Here is a 26,641-nt window from a genome sequence, read left to right as displayed (position 1 = left end):
GCTGAGTCGGCGCGGCCCAGGCTCTGAGCAAACAGTTTGTCTCCCAGCTGCGCACAGCCAAGCCAGCAGAGCGGACGGTCTTGAAAGCCCAGGCGCTGCAGCTCCTTGGCCCTTCTCTCTGACGTCACCCTTGCCGAGCTGCAACAAGGCCCGTCGCTTGACTCTGGCATTCGGGCTGACTCACTTGCTATCGTGTTTGCCCCGGAAAGAAAGGGAAACAATCAAAGGGAAGGGCTCCTTCTTTTATTGGAGCCAGTTTCGTTTTGTTTTCCTTTGTTTCTGGTCTGTGCCAACCGATGTTGCACTGTGTGCATGACGACAGACTCTTTCAGGAGAGTAGTTTTAGCAAAGGTCCCCCCCACACCCCTTTACAGTTTAACAAACGGAGCACAGTTGGGAACACATGACGATCTTTTGTTAGGCCTGCTTCCATCCCTGCGGTTTCCCTTGGGCATGTGGATGTCCGTTTTTTTTCAGATCAGGTTGGATACACACTTTTCTTTTTCTTGGATGCTTTAGGATGCTAGGGCTGATCCTGCGTAGAGCAGGGGGTTGGACTAGATGGCCTCTATGGCCCCTTCCCACTCTAGGATTCAATGATTCACGCTCTAGTTAGGCCTCCAGAGACCTTGACTTTGGAGACCTGCCAGCAGCCAGCAGAGACCACACTGCGTTCAAAGGACTGGTGGCCTAAGGCACCTTTAGCAGCCCATGGCCCTGTTAGGCACAAGCAATTGGTATGACCGTTTACACACTGGGAACTTCTCTGCCCCAGCTCCCGTGCAGGAGCACAAATTAGGGGTGGATGAGGTGCACCGGGCCAAATGCTCCCCCGTGCGGGTGCAGGAAGAGGTGGGGCAACCTGCCACGATTAAAACTGCAGCCTGCAGCCCGGCATGAAACTTCCAGTGCATAAATGGTCTATAAGTAGAAATGCTGTTAAGCAGAAACCCAGAAGGAGCTTGGCCTGTTTAGACTGGAGAGGAGATGACTGAGAAGGGATCTGATAACCATCTTCAATATTTTAAAGGCTGCCATGTGGAGGATGGAGCAGAGTTGTTCTCTCTTGCCCCAGAGGGATGGACCAGAACCAATTGGGTGAAATTAACCCAAAAGAAATTTATGTCTAAACATCCAGAAGAAGTTCCTGACAGTTAGAGCGGTTTCTCAGGGGAACAGGCTTCCTCAGGAGATGGTGGGTTCTCCATCTTTGGAGATTTTTAAAGAGAGACTGGATAGCCATCTGACAGAGAGGCTGATTCTGTGAAGGCTCAAGGGGGTGGCAGGTGACAGTGGATGAGTGAAAGGGTTGTGAGTGTCCTGCCCAGTGCAGGGGGTTTGACTAGATGACCCAAGAGACCCCTTCCAACTCTATGATTCTATCATTTTAAATTCCATCTAAACATCCGGAAGAAGTTCCTGACAGTTAAAGCGGTTTCTCAGTGGAACAGGCTTCCTCGGGAGGTGGTGGGTTCTCCATCTTTGGAAATTTTTAAACAGAGGCTGGAGAGCCATCTGACGGAGAGGCTGATTCTGAGAAGGACCAGAAAAAAGCGGACCAGGCAGATTCTGGAGGACAGGCGCGTCCGTAGCTGGTTGCTGTGGGGACTCAAGGAAAGTTCATGTTCTGGATCCCAGAGCCCACGGGACTTTGAAGGGAACAACGAGGCTTTAGTATTCCTACGAACAGAGGTGAGGTTCGGCTCATTTCGGCGCCCGCTCAGCAAGTGAGTCACTGTGTGTTGAGAAGGCGTGGTGAATTCTGGGCGTTTGTTAGCAACAAGATTACGGGGGCCTCTCTGGCCAATGGGATGGAACGCCGTGCCTTGCAGAGGCCAGGCTGAGGCCGTGCTGAGTAATGTTCAGTGACTAGGATGGATGGAGCTTCGTTTTCTTGGAAGCAGTGAGCAAAGCTTGTCAAAGAAGAAGAATAGATGCTAGTAGGAAATACCTGTGCTTTTTTGACCTGGGCATTATTCAAAGGGAGCAAGTTTGCGATTTAAAAAAAATGTTGTCGCAATTTATTTTGGTTCTGCAAGGAGGTACACAGGACCTGGATCTCAGCCGCTTGGCCGTGTACTGCGCTCCACCTGAAACGCAATAATTGTACACGTCATTGTACACACACTGTGAAGTCTGTCTGGTGTCCTGCAGTAGCTAAGAGGCTGAAGTAACAACAGGGACGTGCCTGGTTTAAATTCCTCCCCTGTCACAGATTCTTAGGCAAGTCATTCGCCCTCAGCCTCCACCTGTCATGTGTGAACAATAATACTGTGGCCTACCTTTCAAGAGGGTTGTTGTAAAGACAACGTAGATGCAGAGTTTTGAAAACCGCATGAACTCTGCATAAATCTGAGCTCCCCAACCTTGTTGACCCAGCAGGCGCCTTTGGAATTTTGACACAGCAGGCAGAGCGTTGCCACAAAATGGCTGCCCCAGAAGGCGGAGCCAGCCACGAAACCCCTGCCTCAATTTACCTGCAGCCACACAGTAAAGATCTTTTCGTAGGGCCGGTAGCTATTTCCATAGCAATGTTTATAACATCTGCACAGCTCATCAGATCCCCAGGGGCCAATCGAAAGCCTCGTAGGCAAAAGTCCTTCTGGCCCCGCCCCTTTTCCAAAACATGCCAGCACGTGTTGGGGACCCCCAGTATGAATAGAAGAAGAAGAAGAAGAAGAGTCGGTTCTTATATGCCGCTTTTCCCTACCCGAAGGAGGCTCAAAGCGGCTTACAGTCACCTTCCCATTCCTCTCCCTATACAACCTATCACGATCTGCCCAGCAGCCAGGCAGCCTAAAAATATGTAGGCTATTTTTAAAAAAGCCAATTCAGCAAGCAAAGGCAAATAACTCATAGGCGTGGCGGGCGGTCCTTGAACACAAGGACGAATTCTGCCTTCGTGGAATAATTTGGGAGGATACGTAAAGGCAGAACTTTGAGGAAGGGGGAAACCATTGGGAGACGTAACCTGACAGAGTCTCCAAGTACGTAATTAGTCCTTGAGTCACTACACATGAGGAAATCAGAGTCCAGTAGCGCTTTTAAGACCAACAAAGATTTATTCAAGGTGGGAGCTTTCGAGTGCATGCACTCTGTGCATGCACTCGAAAGCTCCCACCTTGAATAAATCTTTGTTGGTCTTAAAGGCGCTACTGGACTCTGATTTTTATTGTGCTTGAATCTACACATGAGGACTATTTTCTCCCCCCCCCCCTCCCCTACAGACCCATGAGGGCTGTTTTTGACATCCACTATTTAAAATTCTGTATCTTAATGGAGCCCCTGCTTTTAGCCCTGCTTTTCTGCAAGGACGGGGGCAAATCGGGCTTCACAAGGAGAACACGAAAGATTCTCCTCAAGGAAGGGACTTGGGAGGGAAAGAGGCAGTGAGACCACGCCCAGACGGCAAAATTTATCTCCGATGCCGTAATATGAGTTCTTTCATCGGTAATGGGAGCTTTTGTTCTTAAAGCACACCCTCCGGAACGTACAGTAAAGAGCTATCAGAATGATTATTTTTTTTTAAAAAAGGGATTTGAGCACCATATAAGTACCCGCTAAAGCATTTTTGCTTAGAACAAAGAGGAGGAGGGGCGAGAGGAGACATGTACAATAATTTGAGGTATGGAAAAAGTAAACAGTCTCTCTCCTTCTCTCGGTAACTACCTGACATCCCACCGCTTTGGAAGTACATCTGGATCCGGGACAAAAGCCCTTTCTGCACGGTGCATTAATTAACTTGTGGGAGGGGCTCCTGCTGGCTGAGACGGACTGAAATGGGATTATCCACTTTTGTGGACGGAGCACGGTGGACAAAACCACAAATGGCTGATGCAAGAAGTAGAGCCGGCAGCTGACCCTCCGTCACATGGTGAAGGAGGAGGAGAGGTGATTTCTACACCCCGCTTTTCACTACCCGAAGGTGTCTCAGAGCAGCTTCCCCTCCCCAGAACAGGCACCCTGTGAGGCAGGTGGGGCTGAGAGAGCTCTGAGAGAACTGGGACGGACTTGAGGACACCCAGCTGGCTGCACATAGAGGAAGAGTGGGAATTGAACCTGGTTCTCCCGATTACAGGCGGCTGCTCTTAACCACGACACCACCTCTGCTAAAGATTTTTAAAAAAATCTGCACAACCAGTCAAACCTCCAAAGCTACAATGAGGAGAAGCCTTGCTGGTGAAAAGCCTCACCCCTTTTCTAAAAAACACTTGGCAGGTACGATGGTGCCCACTGGCACCATGTTGGGCTTCCCCCAGAACCACCAGCCTCGCCACTATTGAAAACGGGATATGTTGAACGACAGGGGCTGCGACCCTAGAAATGAGTGCGTGGCAGTCAAGCAAAAATTAACACCAGCCAGAAGAATCTGGGGATCCACACCGTTGATGCTGTGCCTGTCTGTTTGGAGAAAAACTGCATTTTGTCATCAGAGAGGGATCCTTCGGGACAGAGAGGCTGATTCTGACAGAGGCTGATTCTGTGAATTTCCAAGGCGGTGGCAGATGACAGTGGATGAGCGATAGGGTTGTGAGTGTCCTGCACAGTGCAGGGGGTTGGACTTGATGACCCAGGAGGTCCCTTCCAAATCTAGGATTCTAGGTGATTTGGGGCGAGATCCCTCGTGGGAGTATCCAGGCATGTTACCTAGTTCAGTGGTCCCCAACTGCCCGCCTGCGCATGCTGCACAGGCGAGCCCGCGCATCGTGCATGCGCGATTTCGGCCGCACGATGCGCGGGCGCGGCCCTGATTCCCTCTCCCCCCCTCCCACAGTAAGAAGCTTCCCGGGCCACAACCTTGCCTTCACGGCCCGGCACCGGGTCGCGGCCCGCGGGTTGGGGACCACTGACCTAGTTGATGCGCTATAACTGACTTAGATGATAAAAGTGAGTTTTATTAATATGCCTACCCCCCCCCCCCCTTGTGCTCTGGCCTTGTAAGGAGCTGGGTACTCCTTTTGCAGCTGGAAGGACATTCAGTTCCCTGCTGGATTTTATATTCTCAATACGGCGGGGGAAAGTGCTTTCAAGGCACAGATGACTTAGGCAACCCCTGGCGGGGCTTTCCGGCCAAGAGATGTTCAGAGGCGGTTTGCCATTGCCTGCCCCTGAGTCACGACAGTGGCGTCCCTCAGAGGCCTCCCATCCAAATACAAGCCAGGGCTTACTTTGCTCAGCTCCCAAGACGGATCAGGATGTTCTCAATATATCTGCTATTTTTGCCTTCTTCCTGCCAGAAGACTTTTAGTGTGACCGTCTAATGAGTCCTACAGCCTGTGTTGGGCATGCTGAGGCCTTCCCATTGTAGTTTGAACCCCCCCCCCCTCTCCCACAGTCTGATTAAGAGCACTGGAAGACTTGACAAGTTGTGACTGTTTTAGGGAGGACTGTGGCTCAGCGTTGGAGCATCTGCTTGGCATGCAGAAGGTCCCGGGTTCAATCCCCGGCATCTCCAGTAAGGATCAAGTCATATGGAGGACTTGAGACCCTGGAGAGCAGCTCCCAGCCTGAGTAAGCAATGCTGCCTTTGATGGTCTAATTCAGTACCAGGCAGCTTCATGTGTTATGTTGGGAGGTCCTGAGAATAGGAACGTCTTGCAGGGCCCACATCCAGCCTGCGCTGAGGCATTTGCACTGGCTGCCAGGTGTTGCCTGGATCCGGTTCAAGGTTTTGGTTTTGACCTTCAAGGCCCTGCCCGGTCTGGACCCACATATCCGAGGGACTGCCTGTTGCCCTATGTCCCTTGCAGGGCTTTACGCTCTGTGGGCACTGATTTGTTGGTGATTCCTGGCCTGAGAGAGGCATGACTGGCCTCGACCTGGGCCAGGGCCTTTTTGGTCGTGGCCCCAACCTGGTGGAATGAGCTCCTGGGTGAGCTGCAGGCCCTGTGGGAGCTTTCCGCGTTCTGCAGGGCCTGCAAGATGCAGCTCTTCCGCCAGGCCTTTGCTTGAGGCCAGGGCAGGGAGGAAGATCATTGGAAGATCACACCCCACTCCCAGGGCTGGTGTTAGCACCTGGGCGTTGCCAGCTAGGCCCCCTCTCCTCCCCGATGGTGGGTATTAGTCTTGGGCCCGGGGCTTGTGTTATTTCACCTGTTCGATGTGAATTTTTATATTGTGTTAGTATTTAATGGGGGGTTTAATGGGATTTTTAATGAGGACCTTGTGACCTCCCCCCCCCCCCAAGAGCCATTGTATGGGAGTGGCGGGATATAAATCAAATAAACAAACCAAGAAATAACAAGCGTTTTGTACCGTTTATCCCCAGAATGAAAGGAGCATAGCTTGTTCAATCAAAACTCTCAGGATTGGACTATACCACCTGGTGAGGAATTTAGAAGCTGTCATTCTCGCAGCAGACAGAAACCGCTGGCCTCCTCGGAAGTAGCGCGCTTCTCTGGATCCATAATGGTCAGCCTCCTGATTAGGCCCTGCGTTGGGGACTGAGTGATTATCTTGGCTAGCCATGAAAGTCATTTTAATTTTGAACCTGTGGTGGGAGGGGGGGGGGAAGAAACTGGACAGATTGCAGATGAGCTCCCAAGCAGACCACCCAGATCTCAAAGAAAATAACCGTGGCTGTTACGGTTAGCATAGATGTTTAAATCAACAGGGCTTCATAGATTTATCTTTGCTCCGCTGGCCCTCCGCCCCCTCCTCCTTCCTGGCAAACCTTGTTTTCATAGTCCAGATTTCCTCTAAAACCCTTGCATTAGCTCACGGCACGAAAAGAGCTTTATTCCGATTTCTGCCCTTTCATCCCTCTTGAATTGTTGATGTTTCAGCGGTGTTAGAGGAGACCTCGGGCTCAGCGTTTCGGGGCAGGGGGAAAGACCGTGTCTGTGCCGCTCCACTTGTGGAGCTTTCCAGCTGTTTGTGTAGCCCAGTTTGACAGCTGGAACACCCCACCCGTCGGATAAAGGGCCGTCTTCCAGACACGCACTGTGTATACCAGGGGTAGTCAAACTGCGGCCCTCCAGATGTCCATGGACTACAATTCCCAGGAGCCCCTGCCAGCGAATGCTGGCAGGGGGCTCCTGGGAATTGTAGTCCATGGACATCTGGAGGGCCGCAGTTTGACTACCCCTGGTGTATACACTGGAGCAGCCCGTGAACCCCCTCGTCCGCTTACAAGAACTTTGGGCTTCACGCTTTTGACAAGGCCATAAATATTTCTTACTGTGGAATTTAAAAAAAAAAATACGTTTGCCGTTAAGTAACGTCGTCAAACAGGCCCTGCTGGCTGATTTCCCATTAGTGGTAAAACTCTGAACAAAACTTTGCAAGTTGTGATTTCCCCCAAACTGATGTGTTTCTGGTCACAGTATTTTGACAGCAGGCGCCACTGCATGAGGCAAGCTTGTGGCTTCCATCGGTTGCAGTTCCCCAAATCCCGTGACAAAGACATGCAATTATTTCAAATGTCCACCTGGCAATAGATGTCCCCGGACTCTTGAATATATGGTGCCTTACTGTGGGTCAGCCCATGGGTCCTTCAGGGTCAGTATTGCCTACTCGGACAGAGAGAGGTCTTCTCCATCCCCTCCTGCTTGGTCCTTTTAACTGTTGATGTTGGGGATTGAACCGGGGACCTTTTGCATGCCAAGCAGAGGCTCTGCCACTGAGCCACAGCCCCTTTCCACAGCTCTCCAGGTTCTCAGGCGGAGGTCTTCCCCAACCCCTCCTGCCTGGTCCTTTTCACTGGAGATTCTGCTGGGGAGTGAACCTGGAACCTTCTGCAGGCCAAGCAGAGGCTCTGCCACTGAGCCAGGGTCTCAAGCCAAGGTCTTTCCCATCCCCTCCTGCCTGGTCCTTTTAACTGGGGATGCTGCCGGGGATTGAACCTGGGACTTTCTGCAGGCCAGAGGCTCTGCCAGTGAGCTACAGCCCTTCCCCACAGCTCTCCCCACAGAGGTCCTTCCTATCCCCGGCTGCCTGGTCCTTTTCACTGGAGATGCCGGGGATTGAACCTGGGACACTCTGCGTGCAAAGCAGAGGCTCTTCCACTGAGCCGTGACCCTTTTCAATGCAGAACTTGGGTTTTGTTGTTGTTGTTGTTATGTGCGAAGTTGTGTCCGACCCATCGCGACCCCATGGACAATGATCCTCCAGGCCTTCCTGTCCTCTACCATTCCCCGGAGTCCATTTAAGTTTGCACCTACTGCTTCAGTGACTCCATCCAGCCACCTCATTGGGCTTAGTCTCCATGTAAACAACTGAGGTGGCAGAATCCTGAGGCAGTGGAAGGAAATTTCTCAGTTCAGAAGGCAAGTTAATGCTTTCCACTTTTTTGAGAGCAAAATCTACTCTCTGTTAATTCTCCCTCCCAGTGCGTCAAGGGAAGGGTTCCCTAAGTACGCTGTTTCCTGCTCTGAGAGATTTGGTTGAGTCTTCCAAACGTATCCTCTTATCCCCCAAACTTATCCCCCAGTTTGAAGGGGGGCAGGTTCACGCAAACGGTTTGTTCTGTTACCTATGCCGATCAGGCCCTTTGACTGCCGTTTTGAGGTATATTCATCCATTTTTCTCACTTCTAAAAAGGACACCTTCCAGATCAGGATCCACAACCCTTTTTGGCCTGGGAACCCCTTGGGAATTCTGACACAGGGTGGTGGGTGCAACCACAAAATGGCTGCTGTGGGAGGCGGAGCCAATCACACACTTGGAATGAGGAATGAGAGAATACAAGCAGCCCTGATGTGGCAGACGCCAATCAGAGCAGCCAATCAGAAGCCCTGCTTGGCAGGAAGTCCTGTCTGTTCCCCTCTCTGAAAACTCTTTCAGGTGCAAGGAAAGGGGTCAGCTGCCCCTCAGCTCCAATGGGCACCATGTTGGGGACTCCTGTCCTAGGGAGATCCCCATGAAAGTTCATCATGGGGTGGACCCCACATATCCTAACCAGTTCCCCAAGTGACCAAACTGAGCTACGGCAGCCACCAGCTGGCCTGTGCTCTCGAAGTCCTTGACAGCCTCACTTGACCCAGTTGTCTGTAGGTCCTGCTCCGCATGCAGCTATGAATCCACTCTTGCAATGCTCCCTGGTCCCGTTCTCCACCCCCCCCCCCTCCAAGAGGTTAGCAGGAGCAAGAGATGCACAGCATCTGCATCCACATAGCACATTAACCCAGGCGGTTCCTTTGCATTGCCTTATTGTGACTCCTTCTGGGTCAAAAACTGCTTGAGCAGACTAAACTCTCCTCTTGGCATCATTTCCTGATATGCCGGCGTGGGCCAGAGTTGGACGCTGCCCCACAGGAGACGGTTTAACTGTCGGCTCGTCGGGAACGGCTTCTTCCACCTCTCCGGAGTTTGCCTCGGAGCAGAGAAGCATCACCTGCTCGCCCTCCACATGGTAGCAAGCACTCCTCCTGGGGCCTCGAGTACTTCTCGTTTCCTTACGCATCACACAGGGAAAAAACGTGAACTGGGCAGTCCCGAGCAGAGCTACCCTTTCTGAGCTCACTGAGGTCAAAGCTTTCCTTGGAAGCGCTGCCCAAAGCCCTGCTTGGCTATGCTCTGCGAGCCTCTTTGGTGTGTTCAGCTAGAATTCCCCACGCGTGTGAAGTTTTGTCACGTTACTTCCAACCTACAGCCCTGTAAATTAGCTATGCGCTCTCGGAGCACGGCTCAGCTCCGGCAGACGGAGGGCCAGAGGGCCGCAGCTTCCTCAACTGAGTCAGTCCGTCTCTCGCCGGGGCTTCCTCCTTCCCGAGGGTTGGCTCGATCTCACGGGGACAAAACGGTTCTGCATGGGGGAAGCAGAAGGCCAAGCTTTGGCAGCCCATCTCCTCGGCTTCCTGCTCGCGTGGACCTGGTTTACATAATCCTCTGCCAAGCACGCTTAGGATGCAGAATGTCAGAACCTCGTGCTAATTACTCCATGCTAATTACTTGATGACAGGTTCCCTGCTCTCCGGGTTGCAGGAGTTGTGTCTTTCTGCTAAGCACATTGACGTTCTTAAGCCGGCCGGCCGTCCCACTGGGCAGATGCATCTGAGGCTCTGCTTGAATACCTTGCTGCGTTCACAGCAGTCCCCACGCGACCACAGGCCCATTGGAGGATGTTCGCGTTGAGGAGAGAGGCTGGCGCCTGCTGGAAGACGGGAAGGCCAGTGGAATTAGAGCCACCCCTTAGAGATGTCAAGGTGGTCATTTGAAGTGAGTCTTTTCAAAACGTGGGTTGTCCCTGTAATGTTCTGGTGAGCAGGACGGTGTTAATGGCCAGTATTTGAGGAGGGGGAAAGGGAAATACAACAGCCTGACGTCTGTGAAGAAGCGATTCTGTGAATTTAGGCAGCTCGTGAGAGGAGAGGCAGGAAGGGGGGACCCTTGTTTACATGGCCAGGGTAATGCCAGTTGCCACTTTCTTACAGGCCAGATTGGCCCGGGGATCCTGGAGGTTTTTTGCTTTCCCCTGGGCATCGAGCATGGGGGCCCTGGAGGAGTGGGTGAGGAAGGTAATTGTTGATGTCCTGCATTGTGCAAGGGGTTGGCCTAGGTGAGCCTTGGGGATCCCTTCTAGCAGTATGTTCTCTGTTTCTGTGCTTTCCTTTTGGGTAGGGATGGCAATGAAAGAACATGGCTGTCTCCCGACGCGCACCTGATTCAGCTCAGGGGGGGGTTTCTTTGGGGTGCGGGGGGCTAACGAGGTGAAGGCGGTGACTTGACTCTGCAACCCAGGATTCGTCTGGTTTAGAATCATAGAGTTGGAAGGGGCCACAGAGGCCATCTAGTCCAACCCCCTGCTCAACGCAGGATCAGCCCAGAGCATCCTAAAGCAGTTTCTTTCTAAGTGGGAACGAGACGCAAAGGCATGTGCAGGCATTTCTCCATTGATATCTTACAAACTGGGAGCGTGCAAGGAAGTGGTGTGTGTTTGGGGAGGGGGGTTAATTGGGAAATCCATCCCTTGGCTTCCCAGAATTCTATAAACTCGGGAGCTTGTAGAATTTAATAGTTTCAGCAGTTCTCCACACCCTGTGCCTCCAAAGCATCTTCTGTTCTTACCAGGCAGACTTAGGGGAATTTTTTTGTCCTTCTGATCTATTTACAAAGGTGTCTTTTTTTTCCTCCTCTGTGACCTTCAGAGTCTGCATGACTTTGCAAGCAGGTAGCCCTTCTGTTTCTGCGGAGGGCTGAATTCTGTAGCCTTTGTTAGTGCACGAATCCTCCAGCCTTTTACTCTGAGCGGTTGTGATAATCAGCTGGTGAACCAGCAGGCAGCCCCTTTATGTCGCACTTTTTGGCATGATCGCCCTGTAAAGTAGGCCAGTTCCAGCCCTCCTGTGACTTGTTTCTTCCACGGTCAACTTTGCCTGGGTCGTCTGAGGAAGTGTTCTGTGCTCACAGAAGCTTACACCCTGAATGTGGTTGCTCTTCAAGGTGCCCCTGGACTCAAACCTGGTTCTTCCGCTTCAGACCAACTGCAACCCACCCGCCTCTAACTTGGGATGACAATTTTCTTGGAAGCGCTGCTGTTTGGCTACACACCAAGATGTCAGGGAGGAAGTCCTGGATTGAAAGCCACTCTACGGGGCTCTGCCTCAGTCGATTAAAAACCATATTGCTTAGGGAACAGGGTTGGTTTCATTCTCTCCTCCATCTTTTCCAGCATTAAAAAAAACCACAATCCTTTTTGTCCCTGCATTTGGGCTTCCTGTGTGTGTGTGTCTGTCCCTCCTGAGCTAGCTGCTTTGTGGCTGGTCCCACCTCCTGCAGAGGCCATTTTGTGGGCACGCCCTCCAGCCACAAGGCCAGACATGACCACAGGCTGGAAAAGATTGGGGATGCCTGCTGTGTAGACCAGAGATTCCAAACTAGGGGTCCCTGGATCCCTAGGGGTGCACGAAAGCTGGGGAGGGGGGTCAGTGGGATCCCTTCCTCAATGGACTCAGCCACAAGCTATGGGACTGGCCCACTTTCATTGTGGCCCCCTCCCCAGTGTGAGTGCTCATGGGGCTGCTTATCCCTGGGAGGGGGCAGAACCTGGATATCTACTCCCACTCTAAACTGTCTCTTCCCTTCCTTGGTTCCCCTCGATCCTGCCTGTTAACGCAGGTGGTGACGCTGCTTCTGGTGCCACGTAACTTCTGAGGGCAAAGCACAGAGGCATGGCCAGCTGACATCACTTCGGGGGCTTATCAAAGCCTGAAAAAATTATTTCAGGGGTTCCTTTATGATCATATGGTAGGAAAAGGCAGATCTTTATTTGAGTCAGCGACCAGCTGGCATGGTGTAGAGGTTAGGAGTCGCTGCCCTTAATCTGGAGAACAGGGTTTGATTCCCTGCTCTGCCACATGCAGCCAGCTGGGTGACCTTGGGCCAGTCACAAGGCGCTCTCAGCCTCGCCCACCTCACAGGGTGTCTGTTGTGGGGAGAGGAAAGGGAAGGCGATTGGAAGCCGCTTTGAGCCTCCTTTGGGTAGAGAAAAGCAGCATCTAAGAACCAACTCTTCTTCTTCTTCAGTAATCTCAGGGCTCTCTCAGCCTCCCCTCCCTCCCAGGGTGTCTGTTGTGGGGAGAGGAAAGGGAAGGTGACTGGAAGCCGCTTTGAGCCTCCTTTGGGTAGAGAAAAGCAGCATATAAGAACCAACTCTTCTTCTTCAGTAATATCAGGTCTCTCTCAGCCTCACCTCCCTCACAAAGTGTTTGTTGGGAGGAGAGGAAAGGGAAGGTGAATGTAAACCACTTTGAGACTCCAGGGAGAGAAAAGTGGGGCTCTTTTTGAGAGCCAGCTTGGTGCAGCAGAGGGTAGCCTCTAATCTGAAGAATTGGGTTTGATTCCCTACTCCTCCACTGGCAGCCAGCTCTTTTTCTAATGCAGTGGTTCTCAGCCTGGGGGACAAACGACCCTTTCACAGGGGTTGCAGCAGGGCAAGCAGCTTGGCCGGGGGGGGGGGGGAGGGGGCGCCATCCACACAACAGCCTTGCGGGGTAGACCGAGATAGACCGTTCGTCTGTCTGGAGCAGCGGAAAAGAGCGAGATCGGCATGGTGGGACAAGAGGCAGAACTGAACTGAGTAACCCCGGGGAAAAAACAACCATTTATATCCAATCATGAACAATGGATCTTCACGCCATGGGTCAGTTTGCTCCTGTGCAGGCGCTTCTGTGCAAAGAATCCCTGAGAAATAAGACCGGCTCCTGCCAGACTCACTCGTGGACATCTTGGGCCATGGCTCAAATGTCTGTTCTTCCTCCTTGTGGTTTGCCAGCTCTGGGGCTTTGTGGGAGAGCCAGAGCTTTTTTATTCTCACACCTGTGGGGGAAGGCAGAGGCCTGAGAGCCCTTTCCTTAATTAAAAGAGCCGAGTTAAAAGCCCAGGGCGTTTCCTTGACCTCACCTCTCTTGGTTTCCGGAGAGAGGCTTTTCTTCTCATCTCTTGTACCATCTCTGCATATCAGGCCTCCTGTTCGGCCCTCTTGACATGCGTCGCATTGGGAGAGGATTGGGGGTGGGGGGAGGACAGGAGATTCATGCATGCGCATGCTTGCGCCCTCAAGTCACAGCTGACGCATGGTGACTCTGTAAGGTTTTCAAAGCAAGACACTTCCAGAGGGGGTTTGCCCTTGCCTGGCTCTGCACAGCGAGCCTGGACCACCTTGGTGGTCTCCTCTCCCAGCAAGGCTGACCCTGCTGAGCTTGGACTATCCAGGAGGCAGGAGAAATGTATAATCCCAGAAGACATGACAAGATATATGCCCCTAAGCCTTTTTCCACTTTTCTTTGATATTGGGAAGCAGAGATCTTGTGGACACACCCACCTGGAGCCCCTCCTCTTCCCACCCCCTCCAGACTCATCATTGGCCATTTGGGGAGGGGGGGGTCGACATGACCATATCTGATCATGTCACCCAATAGGTGCTTAACAATTTTTAAAAATATATTTAAAATGAATTAACTACCCCCCCACCCCACCCCATTCAGAAAACCCTTCCAAGGCCTGCTCTAAGCATTTCTCCCTCACTCCCATTCAGGCTTTCTCAGCCAGGGTTTTGTGATGGAAGGACACCCCCCTGCCCCGCCCCCCATGGCTAATGATGGGCCTGTAGGGGGTGGGAAGGGGAGAGCCCCCAGGTAGGCGTGTCCACAGCTCTGCTTCCCAACCATGGGTCATGCCATTTCTGGGGTTTCTCGAAGCCTGAAGAATGTTTCAGGGGTTCTGCAACTGTATAAAAGCCGGAAAAGGCTGCTTAAATCCTGCATTGTGCCTCTGCGTCCTCACTCCCTTCTTTGCAACGCCCCTCCCACCTTTTGGCAGGGATAGAAGGGCTCAGGGATCTTCATGCCTACTTGCATCTGATGAAGGGAGCTTTGACTCTCAAAAGCTCTTCTTCTGGAAATCCTGCTTGGCGTCTAAGGTGCTCCTGGACTCAAATCTAGCTGTATTCACACATGGCATAGTCTGTGCAGTGTCTGAGATGCCAAGTGGGCAGCGTAATGCACACGAAAAGTTGCGGGTCTGCTCCAGTTTGAAACTGTTGATTTTACTCTGGGATGACTCTGGTGGTAGGGTATGACATCACCCTTTCAAGAACTTTTTGAGCCAGCTTTGTGTCACGGTTAAAGGCTCTGATCTGGAAAGTCAGGTCTGATTCCCCACTCCTCCTCCACATGCAGCCAGCTGGGTGACCTTGGGTCAGTCCCAGTTCTCTCAGAGCTCCCTCAGCCCCACCTCCCTCACTGGAGGGAAGAGGAAGGGAAGGCGGTTGTAAGCCGCTTTGAGACCCTCCGCGAAATAAGAAGTGGGGTCCATAAAACCAGCGCTCCTTTGTCAGGCAGAATGAAGAGTTCTGTCGGATTCAAAAGCTAGAGCAACCTTCTTGGGGTTTTGTGGCGCCCTGAAGACTGAAAGGTTCGTGGATTAGTGTCCCCTTCAGTGGCTGCACCCAAAGCTCTCCTGTGTCGGCAGAAGCCTCTGATGAGCGGGTGGACGGTGACCCTTCTTTGCAGAGCTCAAACCTCTGTCAGATAAGCACTGGGGCTATCTTCGGTGATAAAAAAAAAATCTCCCAGGCCTTTCCTAAGATCACACCTGTAGTGGGTGAGAAAGCCATGCTCTTAATAGATAAGTTTAATCCTAGATAAGCACAATCTAACTTCCTGATTGGATCCAGGTCGGCAGCTTCTCTGCTAGCTCCTTGTTGGGTCAGCAATCGTGGCTGGAAACAGGAAGCCGCCTCATACTGAATCTGACTCTTGGCCCTTCGAGGTCAGTATTGTCTACTCAGACTGGCAGCAGCTCTCCAGGGTCTCGGGCTGAGGCCTACCCAGTTGTTTCAAATGGATATACCGGGGATCGAACCGGGCACCTTCTGCTTGCCGAGCAAATGCTCTGCCACTCAGCCAGAGGGCCCCCCCTTCCCGCCCCGCTTCCCCATGTATTTCTGTTCTTGGTGTTAAACTTATGTCCAGTTATTCTTCCATGCAGAGACTGAGCCGTTTGGCCCATGTAGATGGTATAAGGGTTTTATTGGCCAGTGAGTATATATGCCTATAATTTATTTATTTATTTTTATTTCGATTTCTATACCACCCATTTCTTTGCAGCTGTGGGTGTTTTACATTGAACATTATATGATACAACTTGCATGGAACAATATATAGACTGTCTGAGATGAGCCCCTCATGACGTGGCAGATTTGCTAACAAATATTTGGGATTCCAGGGTTGTGAGGTGGAGGCAGGTCACAGCAAGCCACCCCAAATGCCTCTTGCTTGGAAAACCCCACGAAGGGGGGGCTATAGAGTTGGAAGGGACCTCTGGGGTCATCTAGTCCAACCCTCTGCAGAACGCAGGAAACTCAGAACTCCCTGCCCACCCTCAGGGACCCCAATTCCATGCCCAGATGATGCCCTAAGTCAGCTGTGACTTGACAGCAATTTCCACCACGCAGGCGTTGAGCTCAGCAAAACTTGGAAGAGCCATTAATCCTGCCAACTGTCACGGGGGATTTAGTGGGTCCTCCCCTTCCTTCCTTCCTTCCTTCCTTCCTTCCTTCCTTCTCTATCTCCTTCCTTCCTTCCTTCCTTGGCGGCCCCTATCCAAAATGGTCTCAGAGAGGCTTACAAGAGTCTTGCCAATGAAGTCTGCATACAATAAGTGTCATTGAAATCCTACAAGTTGATCCTTTATAAATTGCAATCCAATGCCTGCTTCAGCCTTTTATCCTCTCCAACGAGCCTGGGATCACGATAGAAGCTCCCTCGGATGGAGGGAGTAGGGGAAGCTTTGTCAACCTGGGGTTTCCTGACAGCCCTGGAAGGGCTTCTCCAGTTGAGTGGGATTTAATTAATTAATTATTTAAAAAATTATTAGGTGATATTAACATATATGGTTATTTCTACCTGCCCACTCCCTCCCAAAATGGCCAATGATGGACCTGTTGGGGGTGGGAAAGGATCTTTCCTGGCCTGGCGATGTCACATCCAGTGGGAGTGTCTGGGTGATGTCACTTCTGGTGACATGTGACTTCTGGGGGCGTGGCAGGAAGGTGCAGCTTGCTGACATCACTTCCCAGGTTTCCCAAACCCTGCGGAATGTTTCAGGGCTTTCTCAGTGGCCTTAGGCTGCCCCTCCGTTTGGAGAAAACGGTCCCCCTCGCAAGGCTGTTGGTTAAGGCTTACATGCCTAGGCAGGGAGTCCGTTTCAGCTGGTAAGAGTGCCGTTTTGCAGGACCTTTGGAGCGTTGAGGGTTCTGTTTGGGCCCGGGTCTCCGCTGGCAGCTCATCCCATCAGGCTGGAACTGGGCACCTCTCTGGGCAAATAGAAACACTCTTTCCCGCTCTCTTCACCAAAGGGAGCCAAAATGTGTGGTCCGGAAATCGCAAACGGGTCCCTTCAACGCAGGGCTGGAACAGCTGCACAAGGAAACCCACCAGTTGCCTGGGGAAGAGATATTTTTAGCCGCCTACGAAGCCGCCTGCAACCTGAGAGGGATTCTTACTCTCCTCCTTCCCTGGTTCCCCTTTGCAGTTAAGGAGGTGCAGGAAAGGATGCTAGGTCCCCGCCCGTGGATTTCACAAGGGTGAGACTCGTGCATCAGTGCAGTCCGTAATGTTGCATGGTCAGAAAAAAAAGAGGCTATGGCTCAGGCCAGTGGGCCCCGCCCCTCCAGCACTCTGTGCTGCACAGTGACCCAAACTCAGGTATCCTCCATATAGAGGGAGCCCAGGTGGTGTTAACCAAGGGACCAAGCCCTATGAAGATAGGTTGAGGGACTTGGGAATGTTCAGCCTGGAGAAAAGGAGGTTGAGAGGGGACATGATAGCCCTCTTTAAGTATTTGAAAGGTTGTCACTTGGAGGAGGGCAGGATGCTGTTTCCGTTGGCTGCAGAGGAGAGGACATGCAATAATGGGTTTAAACTTCAAGTACAACGATATAGGCTAGATATCAGGAAAAAGTTTTTCACAGTCAGAGTAGTTCAGCAGTGGAATAGGCTGCCTAAGGAGGTGGTGAGCTCCCCCTCACTGGCAGTCTTCAAGCAAAGGTTGGATACACACTTTTCTTGGATGCTTTGGGCTGATCCTGCATTGAGCAGGGGGGTGGACTAGATGGCCTGTATGGCCCCTTCCAACTCTATGATTCTGTGAAAGCTGTCCTGATTTTCATTGCCCCCAATTGCGTGCCTGGTGGAAGAGCTCCGTCTTACAGGCTTTGCGGAACTGAGTCAGTTCTGCCAGGGCCCTTTGCACTTCAGGGAGCTTATTCCACCAATTTGGGGGCCGGGGCCAGAAAGACCCTGCCCCTAGTTGAGGCTAGACGTACTTCTTTGGATCACTGATTTGTTCACACTAGACGGATTTAGTGTCTTTTGTGCACGCGGTGGAGAAGAATGCCGCCCAATGCACAACTTGGAAGATGGATTTGTTTGGTTCACAGAATATTAGTGGTGCTGTTTGATTTCTGTGCTGCAAAATAAATAGAGCCGTTTCTCACAGTGCCGACGAAAAGCTTAAGAATTTGCAAGCTTTGGGGATTTTTGCGGCTTCTTCGGCAGGCGCTTATGCATAAAAATAAAGTTGTTTTGTTAACCCATCTGGCTGGCTGGCTGGGTTTGCTGCTTCAGACTATATTATTGAGAGACTCTGGTTTCCACTGAGTTTCTCAGCATCAGCCAGCATTGAGCAGTGATGCTTTCACATCTGATAACATTTCGGTGTGGGTTCCCCCTTGTGTTCCACTGGGAGTTTTGCAAACCTTGATGACGTGTATTCCGACCAACTGGAAGCTTGGGCTAGCTCGAAACAAATCGTATCTAGTTTTGGAAGAGTCGACAAATGTGTTGAGGGCTGCAATCCTGTGCAGACTTACTTGGGAGCAAGTGCAGTGGCAGGAGCTACTCTTTCAGAGGACAGCGTATCGACCTGCAGTAGAATAGCTCTATTCGAGTCCAGTAGGACCTTAAAAGACCCACAAGATTTTCAGGGTGTGAGCTTTTGAAGTGCAAAGTTTGCATCTGATGAAGGGAGCTCTTGAAAGCTTATATCCCGAAAATCTTCTTGGTCTGTTATGGTCCTCCTGGGCTCGAACCCAGCTGTGAAGAGAGCCAGTGGTTAAGAGTGGTGACTTCTAATCTGGCAAGCTGGGTTTGATTCCCCGCTTCTCCACATGCAGCCAGCTTGGGGGACCTTGGGCCAGCCACAGTCCTGTGTCTCTCGGAGCTCTCTCAGCCCCACCTACCTCTGTCGGGGGAAGAGAAAGGGAAGGCAGTTGTCAGCCACTTTGTCAGGCAGTAAAAAGCGGGGTACACAACTCTGCAGAGGCTGGCCTAAGTGAATGGTTGCTCTGAGCAGGTCTACTTGGTCACAAGACTGGTTTAATTGATGTTTGTCATTTTGACATTGTTCAAATGGCATCATGTCCATTCATGTAACCCTACAGCCTTGCGAGGAGGGATCACTTTTTCTCTCCAAATGGAGGGGCAGCCTATGGCGACCTAACAGTTCCTCACCCACTCCCTTAGCTACTGCTCCGTTTTCTTCCAAGTGATGCTATACAGACGTGGACTTTTCGGAGCGTGCTCTGGGCCAAGCTGTGAAAGCAACCTTACCGTCGGTTTGTTTCACTGCATTGATTCCCTGCCTTTCTCCCCAAGGGGGCCAGAAAGCAGCTCTGTTTGGTCTTCACAACAACCCCAGGAGGTAGATCAGACTGAGAGTGTGCGACTCCCAATCAGTCAGGGGGAAAGATCCAGGTGCCGAGCTCCTCTTTGCTGTGTGAGTGTCTGAGATACAGGAAGCAGCCTTTTTAGCATCCATTCCCCTCTGAGATACAGGAAGCAGCCTTTTTAGCATCCATTCCCCTCGCAGCCCAAGCCTGCAGCCCAAGCCTGTACCGGTTGACTCAGCAGTCAAGTGCAACAAGTAAGCCCCTTATTACAGCCTGAGATTGCTTGTGAAGCTGCTCAGGTGTTGCATCTGGACTGGGGCGGCTCTGGAACGGCTAGTAGAGCTCGCTGCTGCTTTTAGCACACCTGCACGTTTGGGAGATTAACATGGATTTGTATTTGGAGATCTCTGTGGACTTTAGATCTAACTGGGTCACTGTGTTAGTCCGTCTGGAGCAGGAGAAAAGAGCCAGAGTCCGGGAGCACCTTCAAGACTGACTACATTTGTGGCCAGGGAGGAGCCTTCCTGAGTCAGCTCACTTTTTCAGACTCCTGCTGCTGTTGCTCATTTGGGTCAGGGAACCAGCAGGTGCTTTTATGGAGAGGGTACCTTGAATTGGGGTCAGGCAGAGGCCTGCTTCAACTCTTCTCAGCTGTGTCTGAGAAGCGGCACCTGAAAGATCACCAACTTATACAGTTTAAAGTTACAGGAGCATCCAGCCCAATAATTGCAACCTGCTCTTGGGTGTTTACTTAGAAGCAAGCGCCACTGGACCTCTTGAAACCTGCACACAAGCAGTCAGGCAGACGGAGCTTGCATGTATGCAGTGCCAGCAAGTCACTTTGACTTAAAGCAACCCTTGGAATTAACTCTCCAAGGCTTCCTCGTTTTAGCAGGCATCCTCAGGTCTTGCAAACAGAGGGCCCCTGGCTTTTTTACCAGCTCCATCCATCTCAGTCAGATGGGGCCTTCGTCTTTTCTGCTGCCTTCAACTTTGCATAGCATGACAGAGCTCTCCAAAGCTCCACAGGACCTGTAAATGGTCCTCTTCCACCAGGCCTACAGTTGAGACCAGGGCAATCCAGATGTATGTTGGCCTCCTCTCCTCTCCTCTCCCCTCTTGCTCTACTACTCAAACAATGCAAAATTGCCAGCAAGAGAGTGGCAGGTGGCTATCTGGAGAAATGTCAGAGCACTATAATTTTATGGCATTTTATCATGTTTTGTAGAATCATGGTTCCTAAAGGTTTAACTTTTAGTTGGCCTGTTTGGGGAGGCGCAGTCTATAAGAATAGTTGGTTCTTATATGCTGCTTTTCTCTACTCGAAGGAGTCTCAAAGCGGCTTCCAGTCGTCTTCCCTTTCCTCTCCCCACAACAAACACCCTGTGAGGTGGGCGAGGCTGAGAGAGCCCTGATATTACTGCTTAGTTAGAACAGCACTATCAGGACTGTGACTATCACAAGTTCACCAGCTGGTTGCAGGTGGAGGAGTGGAGAATCAAACCTGGCTTGCCAGGTTAGAAGCTGCCGCTCTTAACCACCAAGCGGGCTCTTGATAAACAGACAAATGATAAATGATAAACAGACAAATAAATAAATTGTCTTTTCCGATAGAACCAAGTTTGAGTGGCTCCCTGCCTGAATCTGTCTTGTCCAGCAACTTTGGCCGCATCATGAGGTGACCCAGGTTTGGCAGCCTCAGTTGAAACATTTTCTCCTCTAGCCCTGAGTTCAGGTGCCGTTGGGTCCAGGACCCTCTCATTTGTCTTTGCGGTGGTCCGCAGTCTCCATCAGACTCTCCTCCAACCCCCATTTCAAAGGAATCTAATTTCTTCTTGTGTGCACTTACTTATTATTTCTTCTCTTCGTTATCTGCCCTTTCTCTACTGGCTCATGGGCAGGGTGTAACACCAGAATAACATAAAACAAGAAAACGTCTAAAAACATCGTCTACAACATATAATTAAAATCTCAAGCAGCCAGGCAGTTAGCCTCTTTCTAGCCTTTTAGTGGCAGGAGAGGGAGAGGGCAGAGGAATTTTGGGCCCCAGATGAGGCTCCGCTAGGGAGGCCATTCTTCAGGCCCGGAGGGTTTGCAGCTTGCTTTGAGGTAGACTGCACCTTGCACAGGGGGCTAAGGCCTTAACCCTCAGGGAGATCCCTTTCCTAGCCTGAGCACCCAGCATGGGGCCTGATGTTTTTTTCCTGCCACATCTGGCCAAAGACTCTTTGGCCCTGGCCTAGCTTGAGAGTGGCAGTCGAGGCTCTGCCAATTGCCGGTTCGAACCCCCACTCCGGCACGGCAGCCCGCCCGAGAACTTGGGGCCACTCCCTCTCAGCCCTGCCTACCTCGCAGGGCGGTTGTTGTTGGGAGGCTGCAACAGGGAAGGGTGACGCAAGGCTGCTTTTCTCTCTTGGTAATGTGGAAGGAAGAAAGGCTCACCCCTAGTGCTCTAGGGCAGGGGTAGTCCGCCTGTGGTCCTCCAGATGTCCATGGAATACAATTCCCATGAGCCCCTGCCTGCTGGCAGGGGCTCATGGGAATTGTAGTCCATGGAGATCTGGAGGACCACAGGCGGACTACCCCTGCTCTAGGGAGCTGCAGAAGCAAGCGGGAGCCCCGCTAAAGGTGACCGTGCGTGCCTCTCCCCTGCTGCAGACCGGGGAGCGGGTGGGGGGGTCTTCCAGCCCGCAGGCGCCCCCGGCCTCCGACTGGCCTCGCATGGGCCGGACAGGAGGGCTGCTGGGGGTCTTGCAGGCTCTGCCCCAGTTCTGTCCCAGCCGGGAAGCGCCCAGCGGCTTGAGCTGGCGGGTTGGGCAGGCGGGGAGGGGGGGAGAGAGGGGGCGTGGCGTGGGGCTGGCCCTGGGCGGGGCTGGGGAGGGGGGGAGGAGGCCCCGCCCACTCGCTCTAGGGCGGCCTGGCCGGCGGCGGCGGGCGCAGAGAGCGCGGGCGCCGGAGCCACCTGGGCGCGCCATGCGGGAGCGGCAGCAGGAGGAGCAGCAGCAGCGCCAGCGGGGTCCGAGCAGCGCGGGCGCGCAGGGGCTTTAAGGGAGCCGCGCCGGCCGGCCAGAGGGGCGATGGTGGCGCACGACGACGCCGGGGGGCTGCTGCCCATCAAGAGGACGATCCGCGTGATCGACGCGCAGAACCCCTCCGGCCGCGAGCAAGAGGTGAGCGCGGCGCCGACGGGGAACCGGTGCGCTGCGGCTAGCTGGCCGCTTGCCTCCCGTGCTCCGCGGAGGGGACGCGCAGCACACAGTCCGGGGGTCGCCGCTGCGCCGGATCCTAAGCGGAGAGCGTAGCCGGGGGGCGGGCGGGGATCTCGTCTCGGGTGCTCAGCCTGCGGCTCCTGCTGCTCACCGCGGGAAACGGCTCCAGGGCGGCGCGGTGTGCCTTTCCGCCTCCGCTTTCCGTTCGAGGCGGCCGCCCGTCTGCCTTGCCCGGCGTTTCTTTTTCCCTTCCCACGACGTTTCCCTAACGGCCCAGAGTCAAAGCAGCCCGGTCCTGAGCATGCCTGCCAGATCAATGCAAGAGGACGCGATCCCGCAGGCGAGTGAGCTCAGGGTGTGTGTCGCCCTCTGCATGGCCAGCCCGCCTACGCGATTCCCCAAGCACCATGTTCCCGGTTCCCTCTTGCAGCACTTTGCAGATGGCTCAGGCAATTAGGGTAATGACACGCGTGTGTCTGTGTTGGGGAGGTTCATGTGACGGGAGCGCATTCCTCCCCTTGAGATGCGCTGCCTCCAGGTACCTCGAGGATGGCGGGGGAGTCACGAGACTCGGCCGTCAAATCTCCCCTAAGCAGTCGCCGGTGGTGACATGGGACGTCCTGTCCGGAAGCCCCGTCGGCGTGGGTTTCCTTATGATTCAGTACTTCTGCTTTAACCGCCTTATAATCTGCGACTCAAGCGTTCCAGACAGTGCGCGCGCAAGCGGCGGAGGAGATGTGGCCAGCCATCTGAAAGCCAGTGTGAAGATCTCTCTTTCTCTCTGTAAGCCCTCCTTGTGTTTCTCTTTGGGGACCGGACTGGTCTATGGAGTGTGGGAACCTCGATGGTTGGGCGAGGCACCCGTCTCCTCTGTGTTATCTCACAGCCCGGAGGCGGCTCCGGCAAGGAGATGGTGCTGATGCGCCAGATACGGTTGTGGCGGAGTGGAGAGGCTGAAGGCCGAGGTAGTGGCGCTGGATGCGCTGGAGCTTGTGGCAGGGCTGTGCCTTAAAGTCAATGGCTACCATCCTGAGCTGCTACTGCTCTAGGTGTGGCATCCGGAGGGCTCCGCTTGGTATCTTTGCTTGGCAGCGGGGACCCCAAAAGTCCGAGTTTTGGAGTAGGCGTCTGTCTACGGCTGCCGTGCCTGCTCAGGATTATCACCATCTCTGCCAGAGGCTGGCCGGGTGGATGGCCGGCTGCTTCCGGAGAGGCAGCTCAGCTGCTCTGTTGGGCTCACACCTGTTGTGTGGGCTCCTTCTGGCCCACTGGGAGTTGAACTGTGCCTGCCAAGTCAGAGAGCCACCGACAGGTGCTCTGAGCCCAATGGAGCCATATACGCCTGGGAGACCAACAAGAGTTTCGGGATGTCAGCTTTGGAGATCCGAAGTTCTGTAAGGTGAACTTGCCGTAGGCCAGGGGAGCTGCTGCTTTGGTAAATCTGTGAGTCTCAGGCCTGTGCCCGAGAGCTGATACCCAGAATTAAACTTGGTTGGTCTTAAAGATGCCCCTTTGCTCTCCAGCCTTGAGCGACATCTTCTTGGCCCGGGTTTAGGTCTGTTCAGAAGGGAATCCCAAACTTTCCGCACGTGACTGGCACCTCCTGGTCTCAGCTGACTGAAGGTGTGACCCTGTGTTTTCCTGCTCTCTTTGAATTCTAATTGCGTTGCGTTCATCCGTAATGCAGTTCTTGAGACTTTGGACTTGTTTGCTCAGGAAATGGCATCGCCTGGGGGGAGGGCTCTTCTGAACGGCTGGTTCTGTTTTATGACTCCTCAGGTGTAGCTTTTGATTCTCCTTCGGCTTGTTGGCCTGGGAAGGCTGCTTTCCACCCCAGAGCAGGCGAGGGTTCTTGGATAGCTGCCCCTCGCTTTAAAAATCTGGGAAAACTCGTTCAAGTGAAGGCAGGACCGTGGGGTTAACTCTTGCAACCCCGGAACCAAATGCTTGCCTTCCCCTTCCAAGCCAGGGCAATCAAGGAGAGGGCAAAAGAGAAAAAAAAATTGTCCAAGGAGTCTACAAATATCTCTGGAAGTATTTGCATTGGAAGACAGAAGGGCCAGAATTAGTTCCTATGTAGCCGTGTATCTAGGACCAGCCTGGGGAGGAGAACCTGTAATCCTAAACTCAAGGACCAGGAGAGCCCAGCAGCGTCCTTAAAATGATTGGTAAAACCAGTTATAGGGTTAAATGGGATTTGTAATGAAAGTCCCCCCCTCCCCCCAAAAAACCCTTCTTCTCTAATGCAGAGTTTCTAAAACTAACCCCTTTCCCCCGAATTGGGAATTTTCTGCCAATAAGGCTTGTCCATGTTTCTTTCTCTAAGGCTTGAACTTGATGGGGGAAGATACGTTCTCCTCCCCCTTCACTCCCTCTCCCTCCGAAGAAAGCATCAGGTACCATCTCTGTCTGCCTCGAAATCCGCCTAGCCCTTTTGTGGCTAATGGCCATTTGTATGCCCCTTGGAGGGTGGAAGCAGCGTCTTTGTTAATGGTCTAGGATGGGGAAATTATGTCCTCTGCCAAGGTTTGTGAATGTTGCAGGTGCCCCCCACTGGTTGACGATGCGCCATGTCACTGACACTGGACAATCGGGAATTTTAGACAGGCCAACTTACAGAGTTCCCACCAAAGCACTCCGGCTTCTCCGGCTTGTTCCTGTTTCTCCCTCTTTCACCACGCCGGGTTAACCCAAGCCGGGTTCCTCTTCCAGTCTTGCCTGCTCATTTCTTGATTTGTTTAGTTTCTGGTCCTCCAAAGTCACCAAACAAAAGTAGCCGCCCGGCAAGCAGGTGGGAGACAGCGCGGTGTAGTGGTTAAAGCATTGGTCTAGACTTCAGGCTCACATCCTCACTCTGCCGTAGAAGCTCATTGGGCACCCTTGAGGCGGTCACGTACTCTCTGCCCGTCCTCCCTCACAGGGTTGTTGTGAGGATAGATCGGAGGATGGGGGGAAATTACATGAGCCGGAGTCTAAATAAAAATATAATAGTTTATGGCAGTGGTGGCCAGACTGTGGCTCTCCAGATGCTCAAGGACTACAATTCCCATGAGCCCCTGCAGGGCTCATGGGAATTGTCATCCTTGAGCATCTGGAGAGCCACAGTCTGGCCACCCCTGGTTTAAGGGTTGTGTTGGGCTACCGTGTGGCAGACCCCGGTTTGAATCACCTTGAGCCTCTCCCACACTGCCAGCCTAATCTACCTCACAGGGTTGTTGTGAGGAGAAAGCAGAAGAGGGAAGAAGCATATAAGCTGCTTTGGGTCTCCGGTGGGAAGAAAGGGAAGATATAAATGAAATGAATCCATCAGTGGTGTTTACTTGCTCCTGCTGACAACCAACTGCTGCCTTTTGAACGCATGGAATTCAGCTGTGTCATTGGTCTAATGCAGGGGTGGCTAATTTGTGGCTCTCCGGATGTCCCTTGACTACAATTACTATGAGCCCCTGCCAGACATGCTGGCAGGGGCATGGTAATTGTAGTCTGTGGGCGCAGCATCCCTGCCTGAAAAAATATACCCCACTTTTCACTCCCAAAGGAGTCTCCATTCACCTACCATCGCCCGCTCTTCCTCTCCCCACAACGGGCACCCTGTGAGGTGGGTCGGGCTGAGAGAGCTCAGAGAGAACTGTGACCGGCCCAAGGTCGCCGCTGCACCATGTTTACAGGTCAGGACAGAAAGAGGCGGGCTGGTGTCAGGCCGCAACACAGGCAGAGCCGAGTTTTGAAGCTGGACTTCCCAATCTTGCCGTCTGGCTCCTTTCCTCACAAGCCCTGACTAAGTTAGCTGGAAAGTCACGAAATTCTGAATTAAGCTGCAGCTGAAACAGCTTTTTTTGTTGTTGTTGCTGCATCAGTTCAGTTCATTCACCCTAGGAGTAAAGGCAGGCTTCTGCTACCCTCGCGGACCCCCCCCCCCACCTCTGAGGAATCCATGACCTCATTGCTGAAGGTTCCCTGGAATCTTAATGGGGCAGCAGAATGCCTTTGCCCTCTGGGCTGCTGCCTGCGGAGTCAGCAGAGATCTTTCAGAGTCGCCCTCCTCAGCCTGACCATAGAACCTGCCCGTTTCTCCTTTTTTGGGCCTCCCACTTCCTCTAGGTGAAGGTATCCCCTGTGCAAGCCCTCCAGCGTTTTCATGGCAGACTCAATACGGGGTGGTTTGCCAGTGCCTTCCCCAGTCATTACCGTTTACCCCCCAGCAAGCTGGGTTCTCATTTTACTGACCTCGGAAGGATGGAAGGCTGAGTCAACCTTGAGCCGACTGCTGGGATTGAACTCCCAGCCTCATGGGCAAAGCTTTCAGGCTGCATGTCTGCTG

General features: G+C 52.7%; 1 protein-coding gene across 2 annotated transcripts in view; it reads left to right on the top strand.

Annotated features, from left to right (window-relative positions):
- Positions 1–26,641, top strand: part of NET1 (neuroepithelial cell transforming 1) — a 90,800-nt gene that overhangs the window by 46,230 nt on the left and 17,929 nt on the right. The window contains exon 1 of one of the 2 annotated variants that reach the window (XM_077340379.1): positions 22,037–22,281. The exons of the other annotated variant lie outside the window; for it this stretch is intronic. Coding sequence (XP_077196494.1) covers positions 22,189–22,281 — 93 coding nt within the window. The 5' untranslated portion in view covers positions 22,037–22,188. Of the gene's footprint in view, positions 1–22,036; positions 22,282–26,641 lie in introns of those variants that run through there. 2 annotated transcript variants of the gene reach the window in all.

This window comes from Paroedura picta, chromosome 5 (assembly GCF_049243985.1).
Source record: "Paroedura picta isolate Pp20150507F chromosome 5, Ppicta_v3.0, whole genome shotgun sequence".
NCBI lineage: Eukaryota > Metazoa > Chordata > Lepidosauria > Squamata > Gekkonidae > Paroedura > Paroedura picta.
Note: the sequence above shows the minus strand (reverse complement) of the source record. Positions and strands in the feature narration are given on the sequence as shown.